Source organism: Theropithecus gelada, chromosome 20, assembly GCF_003255815.1.
Source record: "Theropithecus gelada isolate Dixy chromosome 20, Tgel_1.0, whole genome shotgun sequence".
NCBI lineage: Eukaryota > Metazoa > Chordata > Mammalia > Primates > Cercopithecidae > Theropithecus > Theropithecus gelada.
This window is the reverse complement of record NC_037688.1, coordinates 57048373-57074116: the sequence shown is the minus strand read 5'-3', so window position 1 is coordinate 57074116 and position 25744 is coordinate 57048373. Positions and strand designations below refer to the sequence as shown.

Here is a 25744-nt window from a genome sequence, read left to right as displayed (position 1 = left end):
CTGAGGCAGCAGCAGCAGGGCCGGAGGGCTACTGGCAGCTGGGCTGGACAGGATCTGGTGACCGTGGGATGCAGAAGGGTCAGGGAGAGGAAGCATTGAGGCTGACTCCCGGTCCCCGCTGGGGCTGCTGGATGGCAGGGCTGCCGGGCACCCACAGGGAGCAGAGGGTCCAGGGAGGGAGAGCACGTGTCCCGCCCAAATGCCCAGCCTCAGCCCATTCAGGCCAGTGGCACCTTGGGCCAGGGGAGAGTCCAGACTGGGGAGTTGGGGAGGCCAAGGTTCACACATCCAGGTGTGGGCCAGCCCAATCCTGCTGGGACAGCTGGTCACAGCTGGGACTGGAGGCAAGGCTGCCCTGAGCAAGGACAGTGAGCTGTCCTGAGCTGTTGCTGGGGGCTCTGCCGGTTTCACCTGCTGGAGCCCAAACCCAGGGGTTCTGAGTGATGACCGAACTCCAGGAAAGAAGGCAAGGTCACGACACAGAGCCTCACACACAGGCTCGAGAACACAGAGAGGGGCTGCAGCAACTTCCAGGACAGTTTATTCTAAAGCTGTGGACAGTCCACATTAAGAAGAAAGAGGTGACTCGCATGGAACCTGAAACACGGACGCCTCTCTTCCAAGAAGGGCTGCGGCGATCAGGCCACCCAAGGCAGCCAGTCCCTCAGCAGAGCACGACGGCTAATGCTGCCTGGACCGCAGGGACTTTTTGTTCGATTTTGAGATACCAGACTCCCTCTCCTTCTCAGGGTCGAAGACTTCTGTAGACAGAAAAGGCAGGAAAGACAGTGAACGGAGGGGCTGGCAGCACAGGAGCACCAGCTCGAGCCAGCAGCTACGTCTCCTGTGCCAAGGACTCTGTCCTAGGTCTACACCATTCTTCACTGCCAACCCTCCCCAGCCCGTGAGGCAGAGTTAGCCCCAATTCAGAGAGGAACAAACTGAGGGAGCTGTGGACATGGCTGTCACATCCCCCTCCTGAGAGGGCTGCCAGAGGGGGAGCCTTGTCTAGGCAAAATGCTCATAAGTGTTGGAATTTCTGCTGGGTTCTAGAAAGTCCTCTGGAACGGTGCACGCAGCTCAGCCTTTACTTCCTGCGGTGGCTGCTTCTAGGATTCAGGGTGCTAATGCGGACCCCCACACACCCTGGAGCCTTTCAGGGCCCTGCCTCCAAGGGCTTCCCCAGCACCAGGCCCTGCATCCTGCTGGCCCAGCCCTTCCCATGAGCACCTCAGGGCCCACGCACCTGGGATCTCGTGGGGCCAGTAGTCGTTGCAGTGGGGGCAGCGCGGTTCGGCGTTTGACTGGAAGTACTTGGCCACGCAGGGTAAGTGCATCCTGATCCCACAGGTTTCGCAGCTTTGACCCTGAAACAAGAAAGGCCAATGATGGCAGAGCTGGTGCACACCTCTGTGTTCTGCAAACCTCCGGGGAAGCCACAAGGAAAATGGGCAGCTGGTGGCATCGGGTTATCTTCCAGTCCCCAGATTAATACTGAAAATCCCAAACGCCTTAGTGCAGGGGAGTCTTTTGTTTGTTTGCTTGTTTGTTGCAGTGGGTTTTACTAAACAATTCTGAACACATGAACGCAGTGACAGAAGCCGAGGGCTGGCAAGCTCCCGCACTCAGATCCTGCAGGTGGCGTGTGGACAGCCACAGCTTTTCAGAAGCTTATTTGCTGATGTGGATCAAAAGCTTTCAAAAAAAAATTGCACTTTGTCCCAGAAACCCCGCCCAAGGAAATAATCACCATGTGCCCAAGGATACAGGTGTACGAGGCCCATGAGAGCAATTGCAATTACAAACAGCTACAGCTGCAAAACGACAGAAACTGAAAGACACATCAGTGTCCACGCTGGTTCAGTGGCTGCAAAGCCCTGCAAACTGGAGGAGACCACTCCGGAAAGCAGCAAGTGATAGAGACACTCTGCCAAATACTCTGCCACAAAACTGCCAAGATAATGCAGGTTGCACAGAACACTCAACCTTCCTGAGAAAAATAAAGTAAGCGAGAGCCCTTGGACCCCAGCAGCAGAACCAGGGAGGAGAGAGGCAGTGGGTCCCTGCAGGCCACCATGGGGAGGCGTCCTCTGACACGTCCTGGGAGATGGCCTCCAGGAGCTCTTGTGGGAGGAGGCGCCGGCAGTGCAGGAGGGCTGGGTCCAGAGCCAGGATTCGGGAAGTACCTGTGCAGAGCCCCAGGAGCTGAGGGCCCAGCAATGAGCTCCCACGCCCTGCCCGGCGGGTACCTGGATGAGGAGGCTGTGACAGATATTACAGATCTTCACTGCGTCGGGGTACGTCTCCCGGATGTATTGCTCCATTTCCAGGATGGCCCGGCCATGCAGGGTGAACTCCCCTTCCTTCTGCAGGGACACACAGGAGGTGGCCACCCTCAGCCAGGCCCTCTCCCCATTCACTACCTCTGTTCCCTCTGTGATCCCACAGCCCAGTGCTCAGGAAGACACAAGGGTCTAGGCACCTTTGCACCAACCCTAGACAACGGGCATCAGCCACGTCCCCCTAGCAGAGCCTCAGCAAGGGAAACTGAGGCAAAGGCCCAAAAGGCATGGAGGCACAGCTCCCCGACACCCCCCCTTTCTCAGCACCTGTTGTGCCTTCAGACGTGACTGCTCTGTCTGCACAGCAGCCCCGAGCAAGGCAGTCACAGCCCTCCTGCAGATGAGGACGCTGAGGCCCACAAGGGGTCAGTCTCCCCAGGGCACAAACCCGAGCACCCACTGCTTCCATCCGCCACCCATCCCACTCCCAAAAAGCAGCATCCCCGGTGCCTCCCAGCACTTCTGCCTCCAACTGCAGTAGGGACCCTCAGAGATCATTTCCGGCCACATCACTTTACAGACGGAGCTGGAAGGAGTCTGGAGAGGGCAGACGGGCCCCATCACACCATGGGCAGTGGAGCCTCCAACGGAAGTCAGGCCTCCTGGTTCCCATGCCAGGGTGCGGTCACCCATCATGCATCCTGAACACCCTGGGAGAACCAGGAAGCACATGAATAACACAGCTCCCCACGCTGACCCTCCTGCCAGGTCACAGGAGAGAGGCAGCACTGAGGGAGACCCAAGGGAGGCAAATGACACGGACCCAGGACACGGACCCATGCAGGCTGATTCCAGTTTCTCCACAGTCAGCTCATGCATCGGACGTGAACAGCGCCAGGAGATGGCGTCACTGAAGCCTGCGAGTCACTCGAGTGCTCAGCTGCCTTTCCTGTTATTTTCTAATTTTTACAAGCAAGAGCTGTCACTCCCATTTTTGTTTTTTGGTTTTTGGGTTTTTTTTTTTAGATGGAGTTTTGCTCTTGTTGCCCAGGGTGGAGTGCAATGGCATGATCTTGGCTCAGTGCAACTTCCGTGTTCTGGGTTCAAGCAATTCTTCTGCCTCAGCCTCCAGAGTAGCTGGGATTACAGGTGTGTGCCACCACCAGCTAATTTTGTATTTTTAGTAGAGATGGGGTTTTGCCATGTTGGCCAGGCTGGTCTTGAACTCCCGACCTCAGGTGATCCACCCACGTTGGTCTTTCAAAGTGCTGGGATTGCAGGCATGAGCCACCGTACCCGGCCCACTCCTGTTTCTGACAGGTAGAGCCCCCCCACCCCATTCCTGCCTCCATCCCCAGAGTGCAGTGTGGAGGGGGTGTGCTTGCATAACCTGCGCTTGCAGTGCATTCACTCTGGAACACCAGTAGAGGGGCTGGGTGAGCACAGGAAGGGAGGCAGGGTAGAGGCATGGGGTTGGGGCAGGGACAGCCGCTGCGGGAGCAGTGGAGGGAGGCCAGGGTACCAGGTGCTTATGCCCTGCACCGCGGCTGTTGGTGCACAGGGGCTTTGTGTTCTCCAAGTGCTGTGGGCAATGGGAGGATGTGACCAGCCCTCAGGCCGTCCTCAGTCCTCGGTCCCATGGCTGTTACCTTCCCCAAAACTCCCAAATCCATCACGGCACCCCACCTCCCTGGCTACCACCCACTTCCACCCTCCCCTCCAGATCCATCACGGCACCTCACATCCCCGGTCACTGCTGCCTTCGACCCTCCTCCAGATCCATCACAGCACCCCACCTCCCCAGCCTCCACCCTCTTCCACCCTCCCCTGTTCCTGCAGCTCTCTGAGCCCACTCTCCTCCAGCAATGCGCTTGCTACAAAACAAGCCTGGCCCTGTCACTCCCACCTCACCCCCGCCCGAGGGCTTCCCACCACCCTTAGGTCCAAGAGCCAAGCCCCTAATGCATGTATCTCCCGGGTTGCCCTCATCTGCTCTCCCCAGCAATCTTTGTGCTCAGATGGCCCTGGCCTTAGCTTCTTGAGCACACTCACTGGCCACAGGGCCATTGCTGGGCTGATGATCCTCCCACCCCAGGCTCCAGGCAACTCCCACACAGCCTTCAGCTTGAGTGTCACTTACTCAGCAGCTGAGGGCCAGTTCCTCTGGGACAGCTGTCATAAAGCCATGTTTCCTTTCCATCTGTACCTGGACTGCAGTGAGATGACCGTCTCACTGCTCTTGGGCTCTCCCTCTAGACCATGGCCCCGTAGGAGTGGCCACCAGCTCTGGTTTCGCTCACTCCAGTGTCTGCAGCACCTGCTGTGGGGCCCAGCACTTGGCAGGCCCACAGGAGATGAAGTAGACCTTGCACTGATCCCAGAGGAGTGCCTCACACTGTGAGCAAGTCCAAGCTCAGACTGAGGCAGGAGGTGCATTTATTTATTTATTTATTTATTTTTTAACTTGCTTATTTTTGAGACAGTTTCACTCTTGTTGCCCAGGCTGGAGTGTAATGGCACAATCTCAGCTCACCGCAACCTTTGCCTCCAGGGTTCAAGTGATTCTACTGCCTCAGCCTCCCGAGTAGCTGGGATTACAGGTGCCCGCCACCACACCCAGCTAATTTTTTATATTTTAAGTAGAGACAGGGTTTCACCATGTCGGCCAGGCTGGTCTCAAACTCCTGACTTCAAGTGATCTACCTGCCTCAGCCTCCCAAAGTGCTACAATTACAGGTGTGAGCCACTGTGCCCAGCCAAGCTGCATTTACTGAACACCTACTATGCACCTGAAACTGCACCCAAGGCTCACCATTCATGACCCACTCAGTCCTCTGCGGGCCCATCAGGGGAGGGGTAGGAGGGGTGCCCTAGCCCTCAGAGAAGACGAGAGCCCAGGCAATCTCCCAGGCACCTCGCCACGACACTTGGAAGTCAGGACCTCTTGTAGGGAGCAGTCCTGGAGTGTATGGAGGTGCATCCATCAGCAGATGTCCAGCTCCCATGAGCCGCGCTTGCTCTCAGAGGCCTCTCTGCTGACCCCAACCACCCACCACCCCTGGGCCTTCTCCTGGACCGGCAGCTGCCTCAGCACCTCCATGCTGAGCCAGTCTCGCACAGGACTGGCTGTCTAGGAGTGACATGTCCTTGGGGTGATATGCCCACCTGGAAGGGCCTTGGCAGTGGACCCCTGGCTGTTTCTGTGGGAAGCCCTGTGTCTGAGAAGCCAAGGATCAGACGCTGACGTGTGGTCTCTCTGATCGAGGTGCTGCCCTAGGAAGACCTGTCCTGGGTACATGAGCACCCCACCCCTGTTCTCAGCGGTTCCTCCAGAGTGCCGCAGACCTCAGGGCAACCCTTACCAGGCCATGTAGGTCAGAGAGCACTGGACCCTCACAGACACCTGGAGCTGGCAGTGTCTCCATCCTGCAGATGAGGAAACAGTCTCTGCAACAAGAAGCTGCTTGCCACAGGCGGCAGAGGAACCTGGAGGAGTCTCACTACGCAGCCCTGGCCACATGAGCTTTGTTCCTTCGTCCTCCTCAGGGCTCCAGCAGGCCAGGCAGTCAATAAGAAGCCTCTCCAGGGCGACTGCCCAGCACCAGTGCGAAGGGCCCCCTACTACTTCTGCAGCGCTCCTGCAGGTGGCAGCTCCCGGATCCTCTGTCCACCCTCCCTCGAGCTCAGAGGCGCCCTGCAGAAGGCGGTGCCAGCACTGCCACCGAACTGAGAAAGGCACAGAGTACAAGCGCCTACAGCCACAGCTCACCCCCACAGACTCCAGGGCGGTGCCTCTCCTATCCACCACAGCCCTCTCCAGACACCAAGGGCAGACAAAGGGCAAGTCAAATCATAAAGCTGGGGGCACGCCCTGCAAGCCATGCACAATGGTGGTGGCGTGTGCTAGGCACGCATGCTCTTGGGTGCAAAGCAGGCTGCAAAGTGTTGTGAAATGGAATGTTGGGGCACTTGGCTCTAGGGGCTGGGATAACAGGTGACTTCAGTGGGTTTCTTTATGCATCTTGACATGTTCTAATTCTCCTATAATGAACAGGTATTTCCTGTAACATTTTTTGTAAGTTTTAAACTCTGTTCCTCTGTAACCTCATCTACCCGTTCAGTCATCCAATCAGCAAGCATTTATTGAGCGCCTGAGGTGCCAGGCACTAGATTCTGCAATGGGAATCAGCCATGAAGAGGTCATAACCCCTGCCCTTAAGAAACTTGGCCCATGGCTGGGCACAGTGGCTCACACCTGTAATCCCAGCACTTTGGGAGGCCGAGATAGGCAGATCACCTGAGGTCAGGAGTTCGAGACTAGCCTTGTCAATATGGAGAAACCCCGTCTCTATTAAAAATACAAAAATTAGCCAGGCATGGTGGCACATGCTTGTAATCCCAGCTATTTGGGAGGCTGAGGCAGGAAAATCACTTGAAGCAGGAGGTGGAGGCTGCAGTGAGCCGAGATTGTACCACTGCACTCCAGCCTGGGCAACAAGAGCGAAACTCCATCTCAAAAAAAAAAAAAAAAAACTTGGCCCTACGAGGGGCTGCAGCACAAGCGAGAATGGTCAGTTATAACCTCAGCAGACCTTAGAACATTCTCTAGTACCAAATACAGCCCGGAGGGCAAGAAAAACTGTGACAAAGCCATTGATGGGAGCTGCAGTCCCCAAACTGGGGCCTGAACTCGGCCCTGCCACTCTCAGGGTGTCCGATGTCATCCAGACCCCTGAGCTGTCAGCTAAAAACTAAGCTATGGAGCCACTGCAGGACAGCAGGCAGCCTCCGAGACAGGACATACGGGAATGTGCCCAGCAGATCCTGCACTCACCAGGAGCTCCCAGCCCTGACCTCACCCCTGTGACCTCTGCCCTCACCCCGTGACCTCTCCACCCTTTCTTCCCATCAGGTACCCCAGGAACTGAATTTGGGTCAGGTTCCTGGTACAGGCCCACCCTACACAGAAATTAGTAACTCAGAACACAGACTTCCCCAATCCGGAGGCAAGCCTTCCTGAAAAGGAAGTGGAGAATCGCTGCAGCCACAAGCAGCAGCCTCTGGCCACAAGTCCGACCACCAAGTGAGGAAGCAGGAACCCGACGTGAGCGCGTCCTCAACACACACGGGCACGAGCACCTGGGAGGGCACAGCTATGGTCAACTCAGCAAACACTACGCTGTTGAAAACAGGGGTGCCTTTTGTGGAAAAAGAACTGAAACATTTGTTCTGCTCCATTCAGCAGGACTAGACGTGGGGGCGGGGCAGCAGCTAGAAACTGGAGCTGCAGTGTGGCCTGTCCCAGACGTCACAGCTCCTTTCCTAAAGCTTGTCTGTGCCTCTTCTAAGCACTGACCCTGAGGAACTCACTGCTGACAAAAACAACAGTGGTAACGTCGCCAATTCCTCTGCTGCCTCCCCCATGAGCCAGCCATCGCAGCACGGAGCACGTTACTGTGAGGTCCCATTCCTGCTCCTGACATACCCAGCCCCAAAGGGGAAATGACAACTTCCCTTTTACAGGGAACCTGAGGTCACCTGGCTCAGGGTTCAGACCCGGGTTAGACATCACAGCTACACTCTCAGCCACGGAACTGCCCTGCCTTGCAGTCTGTGGGCTAGAGGCTTGGTCCCGGGGCCCAAATCCCGGGTGCAGCTCCTGGCTCTGCCATTCTGGCTGTGGCATCCTCAACACATCATGTGGGTGAACAGGGAGTGGGAGGCAGGAGAGGTGAGGCCCAGATCCTCCCCACGGGGTCACTGCTGGAATGCGTGAAAGCAGATAAGGGATCTGAGAAGGCTGGGCTCCACAGACATCAGTTGGCTAGAAATACGATTTTGGAGACAAAACTGCTATTCACTCGAAAGAGTGAGCCGGACTGGAAAACCATGAGACAGTACCTCAATTAGCCACTTGTTTTGGACAAACTTCTGCAGCACCTGCTCCGCTTCCTTCTTCCTCATCTTCTTGCCTTTAAGTTGATCAACCAGGTTCAAAATGTTTGTGGAAGACGCAAAGCCAGTTTCTGAGTCAATAATTAGTTCCAGCTGGAAGAAAGAGCAGGTACCATGCTTCTCTATTAAAATGGCAAAAATAACTTTTAAATGGTAATACTAAGTCTGGCAGGGGTGCAGTAAGACCACTCAGATCACAGGCAGAACTGCACACTGGCATGGTATTCGGGGAAAACAATGTAATATGCATCAAGAGTCAGGACTGTGCTCAGTTCTTTTGACTCAGAGGTCACTTCGATAACATCCTCCCAAATCAATCATCTTAATGTCCCCAAATCAATAAGGGTCACCTTGCCTCACGGCTGGCCTCAGAGGCAGCGAGAGACAGACATGGCAAGCAGGAACCTCTGGAGAAGACAGGTTCCTGCACACGCAGATGTGTGCTCAGCTCAGCACCTGCTCCTCAACCCTGGCAGCTAATAAACCCCAGGAGAAGACCTCAAAGGAATGATTCCAACACCTGGTTCTCAGAGATTCGGATTCGACAGATCGCAAGTGGGGCTGAAATGTCTGAATTCTTTCTCACCTCTGCAGGTATGTAGGCCTGAGAACCACTCTTAGCCATATGTTTGACCAGAGGGCCGAGCAAGTAGCTCTGAAGCCTGGTAGAGCAATGCCGCTCAAATGTGCACATGCAAATGATTCAGTGGGCACCTGGCAAAAATGCAGATTCGGACTCAGCAGTCTAGGGTAGGGACTGGGACTGGGCCTTTCTAACAAGCTCCCAGGTGATGCTGCTGCTGCTGCTGCCTTTCCCAGATGGCACTTACAGCAGCCAGGTAGGAACGCCTGTTACTCCCAGGGAGGCCCTGCTCTTGCCCATCCAGCTGGGGCTCACACCTGGCCCAGCACTTCCTTCCCAGGCAGCCATGGGGGCCCCTGACAGCTGTGAATTCCAGATGGGTAGACAGTGATATCTCCCTGCAAAGCCTTTTCTCAGACAGCAGTGGGGGCCCACGGCCCCCCAGTGATCCTTGAAGACTGCCGTTGCCACTTCTAACGACTGAGACAGAACTTTCCCATAAGAAGCCCAGCCAATGGGCGACGGGGATTACTCTACTTACAGCCTTTCTAAACAGATCCAGTTCATTCTCTGCAAAATCCGTAGCCATTTTGGAAATTGAAGTTGTAGCAAGATTCACCTAAGAAATAAGTCAGCGCAACAGTCAGGCTGTGCCCTTCGCATGTTGGTTAACGTGTCGCTGGCTCTCCCTCCCTCCCCTCCTCCGTCTCTGGCCAGTCACTGAGCTCCTGTATCCAGGCACTGCGAGCCGCAGGATGGATCTGTAACCAGGCATATACTACAGACTTTATTCTTTAGCTCAGTCAACATGCTGGACCCTCAGAAGTTTCAGAACTCCAGAGGGTGTGCAGTATTTTCCAAACTCAGATAAATTTGGGAGATTTGTCTACATGTTAATGGAGCTTCAAATGCAAAAGGCACTGAGAAGTCCGATAGCAAGGAAATCTGCTTTGCGGTGTCTGACCAGCATTTCCATAGTTCTTTGCCTGTGTAATGTTTTTTCCAGGGAACTGAGTTTGGGAAACCCTGGACTAGAGTGCTCCTTTCTGAGTGTGAGCCTGGCTGGGAGCAGCCAAATGTCCTCTGACCAGCCCGAGGTGTCTCCTAGCCAGGGATGGGGCATGTCAGCTTCCCACTCCTGTGTTTCACCCTGATCCCTACCTGTGAGAGTAAATCTGAAAACCACGGAAGACCCCACGTGGGTCGCAATCCTTGACACTCCTACACACTGTTTCTTTTCATCGCTTCTATGTCTTATTCTAAGTAAAAAACCATTTCTCCCTTTATTCCTAATATTCCATACAAAGGAGTGACTTCTTTACAAAGAACTGTCCAAAAGAGAAATCAAACCAAAGCAAACACGGGCTGCCTGGGCCCTGTTCCAGCTCCTCAAAAACGCCACTAGAGGGCTCTGCCGGGCACTCACCAACGCATAAATGGGTCTCCCGTCATCTTCCGTGACTCCTCTCTTTATCTCAATATACAAGGACTCCAAGACACTGTTAATGTTGTTGATGAAGTCCTCCAACTTATCTACAGTGGCATTGCCTGGAAATAAACAGACCAAAAAAGGGGTGTGACGGGGGGCCTCATCAAAAAAACGTAGCTTGCTTCAATCATTCCATCCCATCTCAACACAGGGGACAGCAACCCCAGACACGGGCGGAGGCTGCAGCCTCTTGGGTGAATGCCAGTGCCGCGTGGCTTCTTTCTTCCTGGAGTACTTGGAAGACAAACAGACAACAGATGGAGGGCGTTGTGAGGCAGGAGGGCCGGGGAGATGCTATCTGCAACCACGGAGGCTGCCGCGGGCTTCCTGTCTTTGCTCGCTGCCTCCCGATAAGAGTCTGGATCAGCACCTTCAGCGTATCACTCAATGACGTGCTCAGAGCGTGCACTAAGCTCCCGCTGCATGCACATCCCATCTCAGCCGTTCTACCTCGTCCCCAGTGCCCCGCGAGAGGCCTCTGTCCCTTTGCGTCCCCACACGTCTTAGGTGGAGCTTTATTCCTTTCTTTTTTTATTCAGTGTCCACTTATCCTCACTTACATGCCAGGCTTGTGCTAGGTCCTGGGCTGGAACAGTAAGAATAACAACAACCGGGGTGAGAAGGGCAGCTTGCAGCAAGCCCTCAGCATGGAGAGGCCCTGTCCCGGGCACCCTTTGTCATCATGAATCCACCCTCCAGCAGCTCTCTGGGCACAGGGAAAGAGGCTGAGACGCAGAGAGGTGAACTGACTCACCCAGAGTTGTACCACAAGGCCGGGGCTTTGACCTCTCTGTCACCCACCTCCCCTGGCCCTGCCAGCAGGACGTTCACAGCCCAGGGGCCACCATCCAGGTCCATTAGTCTGAGGAGGGGGCACCCACAGTATGGCCGGGGACTCAGCTGAATGGACATTGATCAGCCAGGGAAGGAAGGAGGGCAGAAAGGCTGCGGTGGGGAAGGGAGCCAGATCACACAGGGCCTGTGGCCGGGGACAGCAGGGCCTTTCTCCTGCGGCACCAGGAAGCCTCTGAGCACTGGAAGCAGTGGAAGGACATGTCCAGCGCTGTGTACCTTTCATGCTGTGAGACAGTCATGTCTTTTGAGACAGTCTCACTCTCGCCCAGGCCGGAGTGCAGTAGTGCAATCTTGGCTCACTGCAACCTCCACCTCCGGGTTCAAGCAATTCACCTGCCTTAGCCTCCCGAGTAGCTGGGATTACAGGCGCCCACCACCACGCTCAGCTAGTTTTTGTATTTTCAGTAGAGATAGGGTTTTACCATGTTGGCCAGGCTGGTCTTGAGCTCCTGACCTCAGGTGATCCGCCCACCTCGGCCTCCCAAAATGCTGGGATTACAGGAATGAGCTTGTGCTGCGAAACTTTTTAAAGCAAGAGTATGTAGTACTGTTTTCACTGTTTTTATGTATTAAAATAAATAATTTCAAAAGATTCATGCCTTAGAAAATCATTTTGGAAAAAAAAACTGCAAGAAAAAACAGACAATCTGATACATTTCGTGTGAAACAAAAACAGAACCAATGAAACGGTCCCACAGGAAAAGGCCCAGCAGGTTGCCCACTGGACTGACGACCAAGGCCATCGCCAGGAAGGGACTAAACGGGGGTCATCACAGCGCACTCACGCTGTGTGTCTATGTTTGATTTCTTATAGACAGAGGCATTTCTAAGCTACCCATACAACTCAAGATCCATAAAGTTAAAAAAAAAAAAAAAAAAAAAAAAAACAGAAGATCACGCTGGTGAAAATGGAGGACATGGCCGTGTGAAAGAGTCAAGGACAACCCAGGCCAGTGAGCTCTAGCAGAGGATCAGACTGTGGGCGCCCAGAAAAGCCGAGAACAAAGCCCAGGGCAGTGACACTAACGCGCCATGCTCAGCGAGGAGCTAACCTTCCATTTAAGTAAAGTTTTTAAAAGGCAGTTTAAATTAAAAAGTAGTCATAATAAGTGGGTGGAACATGGACATGGTGCAATCGTAACATGAGACAATGGCATCTGGCCTCGGTGGCTGGAGAGCAGGCATCAGGACTGAGAGGCATGGCCTGACTTCCTGCCTCCACGCCTCTGCTCACGGGTCCCTCCTTTCTGAAAAGCTCTCCCTCCACTGCTGCAGCCACCTCGGATGGCCTGTTTTTCCAGGAAATGTTCTCTTCTGCCCCCGGTGCTGTCTTCCTCTTCCACACCACGCAAGGCAGCTCTTCGCTGGCGTGGGAGCCAAGCTGTTCCGTACCTGCCTGTGCTGGTGACTTGGGCAGACACGCTTTTCCACCCCCAAGGGCAGCCAGTGCTGGGTAGCTCAGACACAAGGGGCCCAGACACCAAAAAGCCTTGCTCAGTGCAGAGTGAGTGACAGGAGCACTGTCCACCCAGTGTGACACCGGGGCAAGTCCCACCTCCCTCTGAAAGTGACAACTCACATTTTCCACTAACGAGGCCCTCCTGGGTGTCACTGAGAACAATGTGCCCTGTGGGCAGATGAGAGGCATTCTGATCTACTGGACTTTCCAGACACCCCACTGGGGGGAGGCAGCCAGCAGCCCTCTCTGCCCTTCCCCTCTCCCCACTGCCTCTGGTTTGGCGTCCGGCCTCATTTTTCAGAAACCATGAATGTTTTGCTGTATTTTTATCTGACCAACCACTTCCTCCTACTGTACTCGCTCACTGCAGACACCAGCCACCGCCTGGGCGCTCCCATTCTCTCCGCTATCGCCCTCTCCTTCCTGCCACACGCTTCCTGCATCAGGGTCGTGTCCACGATCTCCATCGCTGACCCTGTAACTGTTTCTCATGGAGGCCCCACGCCCTTGCAGCGCCTCTTAATTGTGACCTGAGAAGAAACTTCTCTTACGCTCAGCAAACCCCTCAACTGACTCCTTTTGGCAGCAACAGAGGCGGTGTGGTGCCATGGGACTGGCAGCAGAGGTGTGGGCTCCAGCCCGTCCTGCCCTCTCGCTCTGTGGGGCCCTGTGTGAGCCTCTCCCCGACTTCTCATCTCTAACAGCCACACACGGTCTCACCTCCAGCCTCACACATGTCCAGAACCCTCTTCCCTCCCGCCTCTCCACCACCACCCCTGGCTGGACCCCAGCCTCCTGGTCCTCTGGCAGCCTCCTGTACAGGCCTTCCCCAACCAGATGAGCTGCACTTCCCAGCTCTGTCCTCCCACGGCTCCAGCACTTCCTTCCTCATCACACGGTGCTCCAGCTGCTGTGTCCGGCCACCCTGAAACAGGAGTCAGCTAGTGACGCCTGCCAGCCCAGCAGCCATGTCCCTCCCTAATGAGACCTTCGCCTTTTTTCTTTCTTTTTTTTTTTAGAATTGTCTTTCTCTTACATTTGCGGTTTTGGTGAGAGAATAATTCCAGGTACAATATTCAGGGAACCAGAAAGCAGAAAGCTGAAGGGACCAGAGATTAGGGCAGCCAGGAGTAGACAGAGAACCCACACCAGCCAGACACTCTCGCAATCTGAGCAAGGGACAAAAGGAAGCTTGGAGGTGGCTCCAGCCTAGACACTATAGAGGGCCAGCTGCTCTGGCCATGCAGTGGTGCCATGCTTCCTGCCCGTCCCCGACTGCGCACCTGGCCACCAATGAATCCTACGTGTCCCTCCCCCAATAACATCTTGACACATTCCTTTTTTTTTTTTTTTTTTGAGATGGAGTGTCACTCCGTCGCCCAGGCTGGAGTGCAATGGCGCAATCTCAGCTCACTGCAACCTCCACCTCCCAGGTTCAAGTGATCCTCCTGCCTCAGCCTCCCCAGGCACTAGGACTACAGGTGTTTCACCACCACAGCTGGCTAATTTTTTGTATTTTCAGTAGAGATGGGATTTCACTGTGTTGGTCGGGCTGGTCTCAAACTCCTGACCTCAAGTGATCTGCCCACCTCAGCCTCCCAAAGTGCTGGGATTACAGGCGTGAGCCACCACGCCCAGCCCCGACATATTCCTTTCTCAGAACTGGGGTCTCTTGCTTGCTCCCAAGACCCTTACGATGCCCACTAAGTGCTAAGGTGGCACCAGATCGCTGCTTCCCAGCCTCAGGTCTTCAGGACAGCTAATGTCCACAGCTCTGCCCCTGCTCTCTCCTCTGATCCTGGAGCCCTGGTGGAGAAGCTACAGTTTGCTAATCTGTAGGGATACACTGGGCTAAAGGCATGTCTGAGGATCCTTTTGACCTCAATATTCTACAAGCCCACGGTCATGATAAAGAGTGTGGGATAAAGTCCATATCATGGGATTCTGAGACAGCTACTTTCAGTCTTAGAAATACCACTTTGAGGACTTAGGAGTTAATAATACACTACTTTATTGCAGCACTATTCACAATAGCACAGACTTGGAATCAACCCAAATGTCCATCAGTGGCAGACTGGATTAAGAAAATGTGGCACATATACACCATGGAATACTATGCAGCCATAAAAAAGGATGAGTTTGTGTCCTTTGTAGGGACATGGATGCAGCTGGAAACCATCATTCTTAGCAAACTATCACAAGAACAGAAAACCAAACACCGCATGTTCTCACTCATAGGTGGGAACTGAACAATGAGATCACTTGGACTCGGGAAGGGGAACATCACACACCGGGGCCTATCACGGGGAGGGGGGAGGGGGGAGGGGGGAGGGATTGCATTGGGAGTTATACCTGATGTAAATGACGAGTTGATGGGTGCTGACGAGTTGATGGGTGCAGCACACCAACGTGGCACAAGTATACATATGTAATAAACCTGCACGTTATGCACATGTACCCTAGAACTTAAAGTATAATAATAAAAAAATAAATAAATAAATTAAAAAAAAAAAAAAAAAATACCACTCCTTTTCAGAATCCGGAACCAACTGAAGAAAAAGGCACACCCTTCAGTAAATATCGAAACATCAGGTTTTCTGTAGGTAGGGCTGGATCAGAGGCTGGTTCTCTGCACACCACCAACCTCCAGTCAGTGATATGGGAGGCCCAGCTACGAGGACAGAGGAACGAGGCCCTGGTCCTACCACAGATGTCTCCTCTACAGGGAAAGAGATACCGAAGCCAGGACAACCAGCACCATGGTTGAATCAAGCAAGTTGAGCCTCTAAACCTCTAAACACAGTGCCACCTGTGTTTTCTCTACTCGGAAGAGGCAGGGTGTGTCTGGATTTCTTAAGGGCTGTAGTAAAGTAGTTCGTGTTAGGCTAAAATCAAGGGGCCTGCAAATGTGTGACTGTAATTCACCTTATTATGTGCCAGCACTATGCATTCACATGGTTCATTTCATCATGACAATAACAGTAACTCCATAAGGTGCATCACTAATATCATCTGTATATATAAGAGGCTTGGAGAGGTTAGCAACTTGCTCATAGTTTCTGTAACTTGGAAGGAAATGGAGCCCAGGCTTGCCCGACCCCAGATCCTAAGCTGCCAGGCACTAAGCCACATGGGCTCCGCAGAGCAAGCCTGAGGACATCCTCTATATCAGACCCCACCGTCATCTCGTCTACACCCTCCTGCACCTGCCCTGTGCTTCAGAGTCACCGAGAGAGACTGGGCCAACAGGCAAGGATGGAAGGCATCTGGGCACCTGATTAAGACCCCAGAGGTGGTACCCAAAGAGGAGCTGCTCACAGAGGAGAGGCATCGGATCGGCCCGGCCTGGCCCAGCCCAGCATCCATCATCCCCTCAGCCCAGCCCAGGCCAGCCCAGCATCCATCATCCCCTCGACCCAGCCCAACACATCATCCATCATACCCCCAGCCCAGCCCTGAGCACTGGGCCAGGTCCGGGGTTCGGAGACAGCATGCAAGGCAGCAGGAGCAGCTAAGGAAAGGCAAAGACCCTGGAGCGGACAGAGCCACTCTTCCTTTAGCAGGAAATGCCTGTCAGTGGTGGCAGTTGAAAATGGGCCTCCAGGCAAGTGACAAGCACTGAACAAAACAGGACACTTCTCCCCTAAGAAGGAGGGTTGGCTCAAGTCATCTTGAGAGATTACTTTTTGAACTAATTCTGTACACATTTTCTCCTTTTCTTTTAAAATTAAATTTTAAGGCCAGGTGTGGTGGCTTACACCTGTAATCCCAGTACTTTGGAAGGCCAAGGCAGGAGGATCACTTGAGGCCAGGAGTTCAAGACAAGCCTGAGCAATGGATCAAGAGCAATGGATCAAGAACTCATCTCTACAAAAAAAAATGTAAAACTCAGCCAGGCATGGTGGCATGTGGCTGTAGTCCCAGCTACTTGGGAGGCTGAAGTAGGAGGACAGCTTGAGCCCAGGAGTTGGAGACTGAAATGAGCTGTCATCGCATCACTGCATTCTAGCCTGGGTGACAGAGCCAGGCCATCTCTCAAAAAACAAAAGAAATGATGTAAGTTAAATTGGAATGAACGTTACCAATGAGCCTCTTCTTGCTATATCAGGGTCCCTGCTTCCCAGAGGCTACTAGAACCTAGGATTCACTGTGCGCTTGGGCAGCAGGAAATTGGGAAGTCTACTGCCCTGACCTCTGACCAACAAATAGTTTTGTTCTAAACTAGGCACTAAAAATACAAAATGTTATTTTTAGGCAGAGGAAATAACAGCAAAAAATAAGACTCCAAGGGCCCAAGGCACTGTGAGTCAACTTGCCCTGCGACAGCCCTCCGGACAGAGAGGGCGGACAGGTGGTCCTGCTAGCACGGCACTGAGGACAGGGCAGGGCAGGGCAGGCCCTGGATGAGACGGGAGTGCTGGAGTGGAGCTGACCCAAGAGAGCAGACCCTGGGCTGGGAGGAAGGAAGGGCTGACCGGCAGGACACGGGGCTGGGGAGGTTTGGGAGGGGCCACGGGATTTCACCTCTCAGCCTGTAGCTCTCATCTTTCCCCCAACAGCCTGGGGGAAAAGATTCTCTAGACCTTCAGGCATGCAGATGCAAAGATGAGAACTGCCACGGGCACTTCTGAGCACAGCCACTGAACAATGCTGGGAAGAGCAGGGTGGAAGGAGAGTGGCTGGTCTGTGGTAGATCACTTAGAGACAAAGTATCCTCTCCATGGGTGCACCAGCGCATTCACTACACGCTGCAGCGCGGCTCCCCACCTCTCAGCAGACCCTCCATGACCGCCGCAGAGGCGAGCCAGAAAGGATCGCTGCTTCTCTTTCTCAGAGATCAGAGAGATGCAGGACATACTTAAGACGGGACAGGAAGTGACAAAGTCCAGACCAGAAACCCGATGTCTGGCCATTAGCTGGATGCAATCACGGAAGGATGTGGGCATTCATCAGAAAAAAATTCTTACATATGTATGCAATGATGTTGAGAATACTTCAAAATAACGTGGGTAAGCAGGTACAAACATAAATAAAACAAGATCGGTCCTGCGTTCATCATCTGAACTAGGTGACGGCACACAGGACTTCACTGCGTCAGTCTCTCCACTTTTCTGTTTGACTTTTTCCATAATAAAATGTTTAAAAAATACTTCAGTGCTCAACAATCATATAACTTGACTCCTTGACCCTCAGGAATCTCAATTTAAAGAGAAAAATGAGTGTCCTGTGACAAAGTAGATTAGCTCAGGGCTCCGACAGTAGAGAAGGAATAGGATTTTAATAACATGTGGTTTTAAAACCTATTGTTCTGAGATCTGTACACAGAGTTCTTTTCTTCTTAAACTCAAGAAGTTTATTACAATCAGAGAGTCTGCTCTTTAGCCTCACTCAAATGACAGAGCATAAAACTTATTTTATGTTACTGGGCACAGTACTTGCATCCCAGCTGCACGCATTTATGGTCCTAAAACCTATGCTACCACGTGATGGGGACATCCACTTGCTGTCCCTATCTATGCAGCATCTATGGGACATTCCCCTGGCTGGAGGTCTATCGGTCAGGACTCCCACTGGCAATAAAGCAGTGTCCACTGGTTTATCATGGTAAAGTTCTGGATCATAATGGGAATTGTCATGAGAAACACAAACTACTATATATTTTGCTACTGATACTGTTCATACACATTTCATCTTAATCACACCCATTGAAAACAGGTGGTTCATCTATCCTTGAGATGAGTGGCGGCTCTGACACCTTCTGTGGCGCTCTGGTCCCCACCCCTACCCATGCAGGAGCCCTCGCAGAGTTGATACAGGGGCTCTGCAGGGGACAGGAGAGGAGGCTTCCTGGTCACCCCAGCCCCTGAAACCAGAGCAGCTCTTCCTGATCCCTGCTGGGTAAGCTTCCTCCTGCTCAGATTGCACCGAGCAAAGTGAAAATGGACAAATCCAATGCCTACAGAGGCAGGCAGGAAGCACAGCTGCAGACAGCTCTGGGCACAGCAGGGAGCTGGCGGCACACATTCTGCCAAAGAAGGCAGCACTGCTCTGCTTCAGCCGAGTGCCCGAGCTTTGGGTGTTTACACAGAATCTCCTGGCAGTTGTTTTCTGTTTAATTCTGGTAATTCTTAAAAAGTACAAACACTCGGGGCCTATCATGGGGAGGGGGGCGGGGGGAGGGATTGCATTGGGAGTTATACCTGATGTAAATGACGAGTTGATGGGTGCAGCACACCAACAAGGCACAAGTATACATATGTAACAAACCTGCACGTTATGCACATGTACCCTACAACTTACAGTATAATAATAATAAATAAATTTAAAAAAAAAAAAAAAAAAAAAAAAAAAAGTACAAACACTGTAGTGCAAACAAACAATGCCGATAAGTTATATGCCACTGACAGTTCACCATCTCCCAATTCCGATGTGGGCGGGAAACCCGCTGCCATGAGACACAGTGACTAATGAGGCCACTCTGTTCCCTGACCCGCCAGGTAAGCAGTTACTATTTCTCACACAGGCTGGACTGTAAGCAGCTCAAAGGAATGGACCGTGTTACTCCCATTCTTCTGAGAGACTGAACATACAGACGGCCAATGGGCTGCAGCCAATGGCCAGACCACGTATAAAAGCAGAACTCCAACCCAAAATCTACAGCAACCTGCCCAGAAAGCCAGCCCACCACCTCCAAGTGAGAACTGTAGGAAGCCAGGCCAGTCCCCCAGCAACCAGTCCAGAAGCCAAAACTAACCCACAATCATGGCCCAAAAGGACCAGCGCAGGATCAGTAACTGATACTACCCTAATTGATTTTATTATGTATTTTAGAGATGGAGTCTTGCTCTGTCATCTAGGCTGGAGAGCAGTGGTGCAATCACACAGCTCACTACAGCCTCGAACTCCTGGGTTCAAGTGATCCCCCCACCTCAGTCTCCCCAGTATCTGGGACTATAAGCACAAGCCGCTATGCTCAGCTAACTTTGTTTTTTCTGGAGACCCTGAAGTCTCGCAATGTTGCCCAGGCTGGTCTCAAACTCCTAGCCTCAAGTGATCCTCCTGCCTCAGCCTCCCAAATAGCTAGGACTACAGGCATGTATCACCACACTCAGCAACTTCCCTAATTTTTATTCCTGTTTCTAAGAGACAACAAACCAGAGAAAGCAACACACACTTCTAACCAATCACATAGGACGCCCCGCTTCTGGTTAGCTGTCTCCACCTTGCCCTGGCCAGCAGCCTCCACTCGGGACACCTGAAGCCTCCCCACTCCTCTGCCTACCTGGAGTCTCTGCCAAACCCAAGTGGAGGCTGCCTCCCTTGCTGGAGCAAGCTCTAAATAAGTAGCCGCTGCCTGTTCTGCTGCCTGGTCTCCGCTTATGTTCACACTTTATCTGTGGAGGACTCAATTTGGTGCCCATTCTGGGCTAAGCGGGACTAAGAAGTGGCCAGTATGAAGGCGGCCAACCGGAGTCACTCTGACAGGCACACGCCCTTCCCTTTCCCCACTCACTACAGCCCAAAGCAGACAACAGCCTCCAGCATTCTCCCGGTGTCCCCTCTAGCCTAGATGGATCTGTCTGTCCTCCACATGCAGCTGAGTGGAGCCAGATCCCGGCACTCAGCCTGGAAGCTGCCTGGGGCTCCATCCCTTGACCTATGTTCCCACCTGCTTTTCTGTCCCCCGCTCCCCCACACCAAGCTCCTCCCCATCTCAGCCCCTTCACTCATGCTGCCTTCCCCTTGGAAAGCGTCTCCCGCAGATCTCTGCAGAGCTGCCCCTCATCACCCGAGCATGGCCACACATGGCAGCTCCAGAGAAAGGTCTGAGCAGACGCCCTAGCCAAAGCCACACCCCAGGCCCACTATCCCGAGGGACTCAATGCTTCCTTCCAGCAGTTAGCACCCCAAACTACCGCACCGTCTGCCTCCGAGTTGCTGTCTTTCTCTTTCTAAGCAGAATGCCAGCCCACTAAAGGCTGGGATCTGCTCATCCTACTCACCGTAGCACCCCAACATGCAGCTGATACTCAAGACGTATCCGTCAACGAACCAAGGAAGATGTGTGGTACCAGTGGTGAGCATGCTTTCTGAATTTTCTAGGAAAACCCCAACAATAGAATTCAGCCCTGTGGTCTATATGGTAATTCCTCTCACACTATCCTACCAGCACCACGGGTCTTCTGATAGTCACCCCCACCACCCACCCACTCCCAGCAACTGGGATTAGATGGCAAGTCAAGGGGCAGAAAAGGAAGGAAGAGGCAGTGGCAAGCATGAAGTGAACGTGTGCCCGCAAGTACTCTGTGCCAGGCACTGAACATACATTCCCTTGCTGAATCCTCACAACTCTTCCGTGAGATGAATGTGATGTCCCTTATAACACAGAAAGCTGAGACTCAGCAAAGTAAAAGAACTTTCCCCGGGTCCTGGAAGAAACAGGACTTGAATTCATGCCTTTGAAAAGTGGCTTCCCTGTTCCAGCCAGCGGGGTCTGTGGTAACCCCACTGAATCCATTCCCAGTACTGCCACGCGTCAGCACATAACCTCTCTCGTGTCCGGGATCCAGTTCAAAATGCATTCCCAAACACATGACGTGTGCGCTTAAGGGAGCGTGGAGCACACAGAACTCCTGGCTCAGCGCCTCCATGCCGGCCTGAAAGGGCTGCGGTGGAGCCGTCCAGCCTGGACTCCCATGCTGCAGACATGAGGAACGGGCAGGACTTGGACACATCTAGGCCAGTAAGAGCCAGGGACACAAAAGCAACATCAATTTTCTTGTGGTTACAGAGCTTCTTGAACCCAAAGATTCCTGCCTAACCACTTAATAACTGCCGGCTGTCAATTCTGTATGCTGAGAAATTCATCGAGGCACACATTCGATGTTACTTTTCACACTCATTTTTTGCCACGTTGCAGTTATGATCCCAGACTTTATCTCCCTTGATTAACCAAAAGGCAGACCGGCTCTGACAGCGGTAAGCTGATTAACTGTTCATCATGGCCAAAGGGGAGAACTAGAAATGAAATCACTAAAAATAGAAGGAAAATGTACTTGGAGCCAGCTTCTAATTATGACCGAGTCTTTCTTGGAAAGAGAAGGTGCTTACAAATAGGACTACAAATGGATGGAATACTGAACCAAAATGTCAACATCGCTGATTCGCCATCAACGCACGCAGCCTGATGATGTACAGGAGGCCAGCATTAGACAACAAAGCAGGCACAGGCATGTAAATCAGCGCACTGGGAACAAACCCGGGAGGAAGGCAGATAAGAGGGTTGACAAAAACAGAAAATCTTTATCAAACCCCAGCGTGACTATGATACTTGATTCACTCATCTAGTTTTGACACATGTATTTCAGCTACCTGGTTTTTGCCCAAACATCAAATGATTTACTATGCTCACTGAAGTATTTCTAAATTTAAATTTTTAAATCTAAAACTTTAGACATTTTTACCTAACTTGTCCTTAAAACAATAGATAATTTAAACCCTCATAAAAATTAACATATAATAACAGAGCATAATTAGTTCTAAAATGTTAGTGCTGGAGAGTATAGAACTGTACCTCATAGCAATCTGGCTACCATAAAACAAGAATGAATTTGGGAAGTATTTAAAAACTAATAGTAAAAATGGGATGAAGAATGGGATTATTTTTTGAAACAGGGTCTTGCTCTGTCACCCAGCTGGACAGCACTGGCACGATCTTGGCTCACTGCCACCTCTGCCTCCCGGACTCAAGCAATCCTCCCACCTCAGCCTCTGAGTAGCTGTCATTACAGGCTCATGCCACCAGACCCAACTAATTTTTTTTATTTTATGTAGATACAGTGTTTCGCCATGTTGCCCAGGTTTGTCTCAAACTCCTTGAGCTTGAGTGATCTGCCTTCTGTGGCCTCCCAAACTGCTGGAATTACAGGCATGAGCTACTGCACGGGGCCAAGAATGAGATATTTACCTTGTCTCCAAGTACCTCCCTGCAATATACTTATTAATCACACAGAAAAAGAGTAATTGGCCAGGCGCGGTGGCTCACGCCTGTAATCCCAGCACTTTGGGAGGCCAAGACGGGCGGATCACGAGGTCAGGAGATCGAGACCATCCTGGCTAACACGGTGAAACCCCGTCTCTACTAAACAAATACAAAAATTAGCCGGGCGCGGTGGCGGGCGCCTGTAGTCCCAGCTATACGGGAGGCTGAGGCAGGAGAATGGCTTGAACCTGGGAGGCGGAGCTTGCAGTGAGTGGAGATGGCACCACTGCACTCCAGCCTGGGTGACAGAGCGAGACTCTGTCTCAACAAAAAAAAAAAAAAAAGAAAAAGAGTAATTGTACACTGGAGAAACTGGCTGACCCCATCAGCACCGTAGCCAACCTGGTAGGATGCAGAGAGAACACAACACCACTTCCATACTATATCTGCAAAATTAAAAGGCATAACTTAGATCTAATTAGGAGGAAGCTCCAGACAAACCTAAGCTGAGGAACATTCTACAAATAGCACATGTGACTACTGAGCACTTAAAATCGGGCCAGTCTAAACTAAGTGTAAAATACATATTGGATTGCAAATACATATTTCCGTCACCCCCAATATGGTTTGGCTGTGTCTCCACCCAAATCTCATCTTGAATTGTAGTTCCCATAATCCAAACATGTCGTGGGAGGGGCCTGGTGGGAGGAAATTGAATCATGGGGGCAGTTATCCTCATGCTGTTCTTGTGACAGTAAGTGAGTGCTCAAGAGATCTGACAGTTTTATAAGGGGCTTTTCCCCTTTTGCTCGGCACTTCTCCTTCCTGCCTGCCACCATGTGAAGAAAGATGTGTTTGCTTCCCCTTCCACCATGATTGTAACTTTCCTGAGGCCTCCCCGCCATGCTGAACTGTGAGTCAATTACACTTATTTCCTTTATAAATTACCCAGCCTCCCGTATGTCTTTATTAGCAGCACGAGAATGGACTAATACACTCACCAAGGTTCCTTGTGCCGCTTTGTAATCCCTCTCACCTACCCATCCTATCCCTCCTCTATGCCATCCCATGCAACCACTAAACCATCCTGTCATTACAGTCAGGTACGCATTGTCTAGAATTTCACATAAATGACTTCATATGGCCGGGCACGGTGACTCACGCCTGTAATCCTAGCACTTTGGGAGGCCGAGGCGGGCAGATCATGAGGTGAAGGGATCAAGACCATCCTGGCTAACACGCTGAAACCCCGTCTCTACTAGAAATACAAAAAAATTAGCCAGACGTGGTGGCACGCACCTGTAGTCCCAGCTACTCGGGAGGCTGAGGCAGGAGAATTGCTTGAACCCAGGAGGCGGAGGTTGCAGTGAGTGGAGATTGCACCACTGCACTCCAGCCTGGGTGACAGAGCGAGACTCTGTCTCAAAAAAAAAAAAAGAATTGCTTCATTCGCCTAGCTTCTTCCACTGAGCAAAATCATTCTGAGATTCATCCATATTCTAGCATGTAGCAATAGCTCACTTACTTTTATTGCTAAGTAGTCTGGATTTATCACAGTCTGTTCACCTGTTCACCTGGACAATTAGGTGTTCACATCTGGGGCCATTACAAATAAAGATACTGTATCTCTGCACAAGCATTTGTGCAGGCAAATAGCCTCATATCTCTTGAGTAAATGCCTAAGAGAGGAATGGCTGAATCATAGGAAATTGCCACACTGTTTTCCTAAATGGCTGTCCCATTTTACATTCCCAACAGTAGTATATGAGAGTTCCAGTTCCTCCACATTCTCACCAATACTTGCCTTGCAGAGTCTTTTTCATTTTAGCCATTTGAATACACATGCAGTGGTAGCTCACTGCGGTTTTAGTTTGCTTTTTTTAATTTTTTTTTGAGACGGAGTCTCGCTCTGTCCCCAGGCTGGAGTGCAATGGCGTGATCTCAGCTCACTGCAAGCTCCGCGTCCCGGGTTCAAACGATTCTCCTGCCTCAGCCTCCCAAGTAGCTGAGACTACAGGCACCCGCCACCACATCTGGCTAAATGTTGTATTTTTAGTAGAGATGGGGTTTTCACCCTGTTGGCCAGGATGGTCTCAATCTTCTGACCTCATGATCTACCCGCCTCGGCCTCCCAAACTGCTGGGATTACAGGTGTGAGCCACCACGCCCGGCCTGCATTTTTTAAATGTCTAATGATGCTGAGCATCTGTTCATGTGCTCATTTGCCATCTGTACAACTGATCTGCAGTGTTCAAATCTTTTGCACATTTCTTATTGGGTTGTATGTTTTTTCTTTTCTTTTTCTTTTTTTGAGACAGGATCTCCCTCTGTCACCCAAGCTGAAGTGCAGTGGCACAATCTCAGGTCACTCCAACCAATGCCTCCCAGGCTCAAGCCACCCTCCCACATCAGCCTCCCAAGTAGCTGAAACTACAGGAGCACGCCACCACGCCTGGCTAATTTTGGTATTTTTTTGTAGAGACGGAGTTTTGCCATGTTGCCCAGGCTGGTCTCAAACTCCTGAGCTCAAGCAATCCACCCGCTTCAGCCTCCCAGAGTGCTGGGATTACAGGTGTGAGCCACCATGCCCAGCCGGGTTGAATGTTTTCTTATTGTTGAGCTCTGAGAATTCTCTATATATTCTGAATTCAAGTCACTCATTAAATATATTATTTGCAAATATTTTCTCTTAGTATTTTGCTTGTCTTTTCAGTCTCTAAAGAGTATTTTTTAATGTAAATTTTTAATTGTGAAGTCCAATGTATCGATTCATTCTCTTATGGAGGACGCTTTTGGTGTTGGAACCAAGAAATCTTGAACTAGTCACGGTCACAGAGGTTTTCTCTTATGTTTTCTTCTGGAAGTTTTAGAGTTTCAGGTTTTACATGTAGGTCTATGACTCATTTTGAGATAATTTTTGTACTTGGTGCAAAGTATGGCCTGCAGTTCATTTTCTGATTATGGATATCCAATTATTTCAGTACTCATTTTGGCAAAGACTATTTCCACTAAATTACCTTTGCATTTCTGTCAAAAATCAGCTGTCCACCTATGTATGGGTCTGTATCTAGCTCTCTATTTTTTCCCTTCATCTGTTTGTCCATCATTACGTTACTACCACACTGTCTTGATACGACAG

The 25744-nt window shown here is 51.7% G+C and overlaps 1 protein-coding gene across 3 annotated transcripts in view; it reads right to left on the bottom strand.

Moving 5' to 3' along the window:
* Positions 1-519: 519 nt before the first annotated feature.
* NSMCE1 (NSE1 homolog, SMC5-SMC6 complex component) overlaps positions 520-25744 on the bottom strand; it is a 45250-nt gene continuing 20025 nt past the window's right edge. Inside the window, exons 3-8 of one of the 3 annotated variants that reach the window (XM_025371087.1) lie at positions 10247-10368; positions 9362-9439; positions 8184-8330; positions 2250-2366; positions 1247-1367; positions 520-761 (exon numbers count right to left, since the gene is read on the bottom strand). In XM_025371087.1, the coding sequence (XP_025226872.1) occupies positions 682-761; positions 1247-1367; positions 2250-2366; positions 8184-8330; positions 9362-9439; positions 10247-10368 (665 nt within the window). In that variant the 3' untranslated portion in view covers positions 520-681. The remainder of the gene's footprint in view (positions 762-1246; positions 1368-2249; positions 2367-8183; positions 8331-9361; positions 9440-10246; positions 10369-25744) is intronic. The other 2 variants (XM_025371084.1, XM_025371086.1) reach the window with 2 other exon arrangements.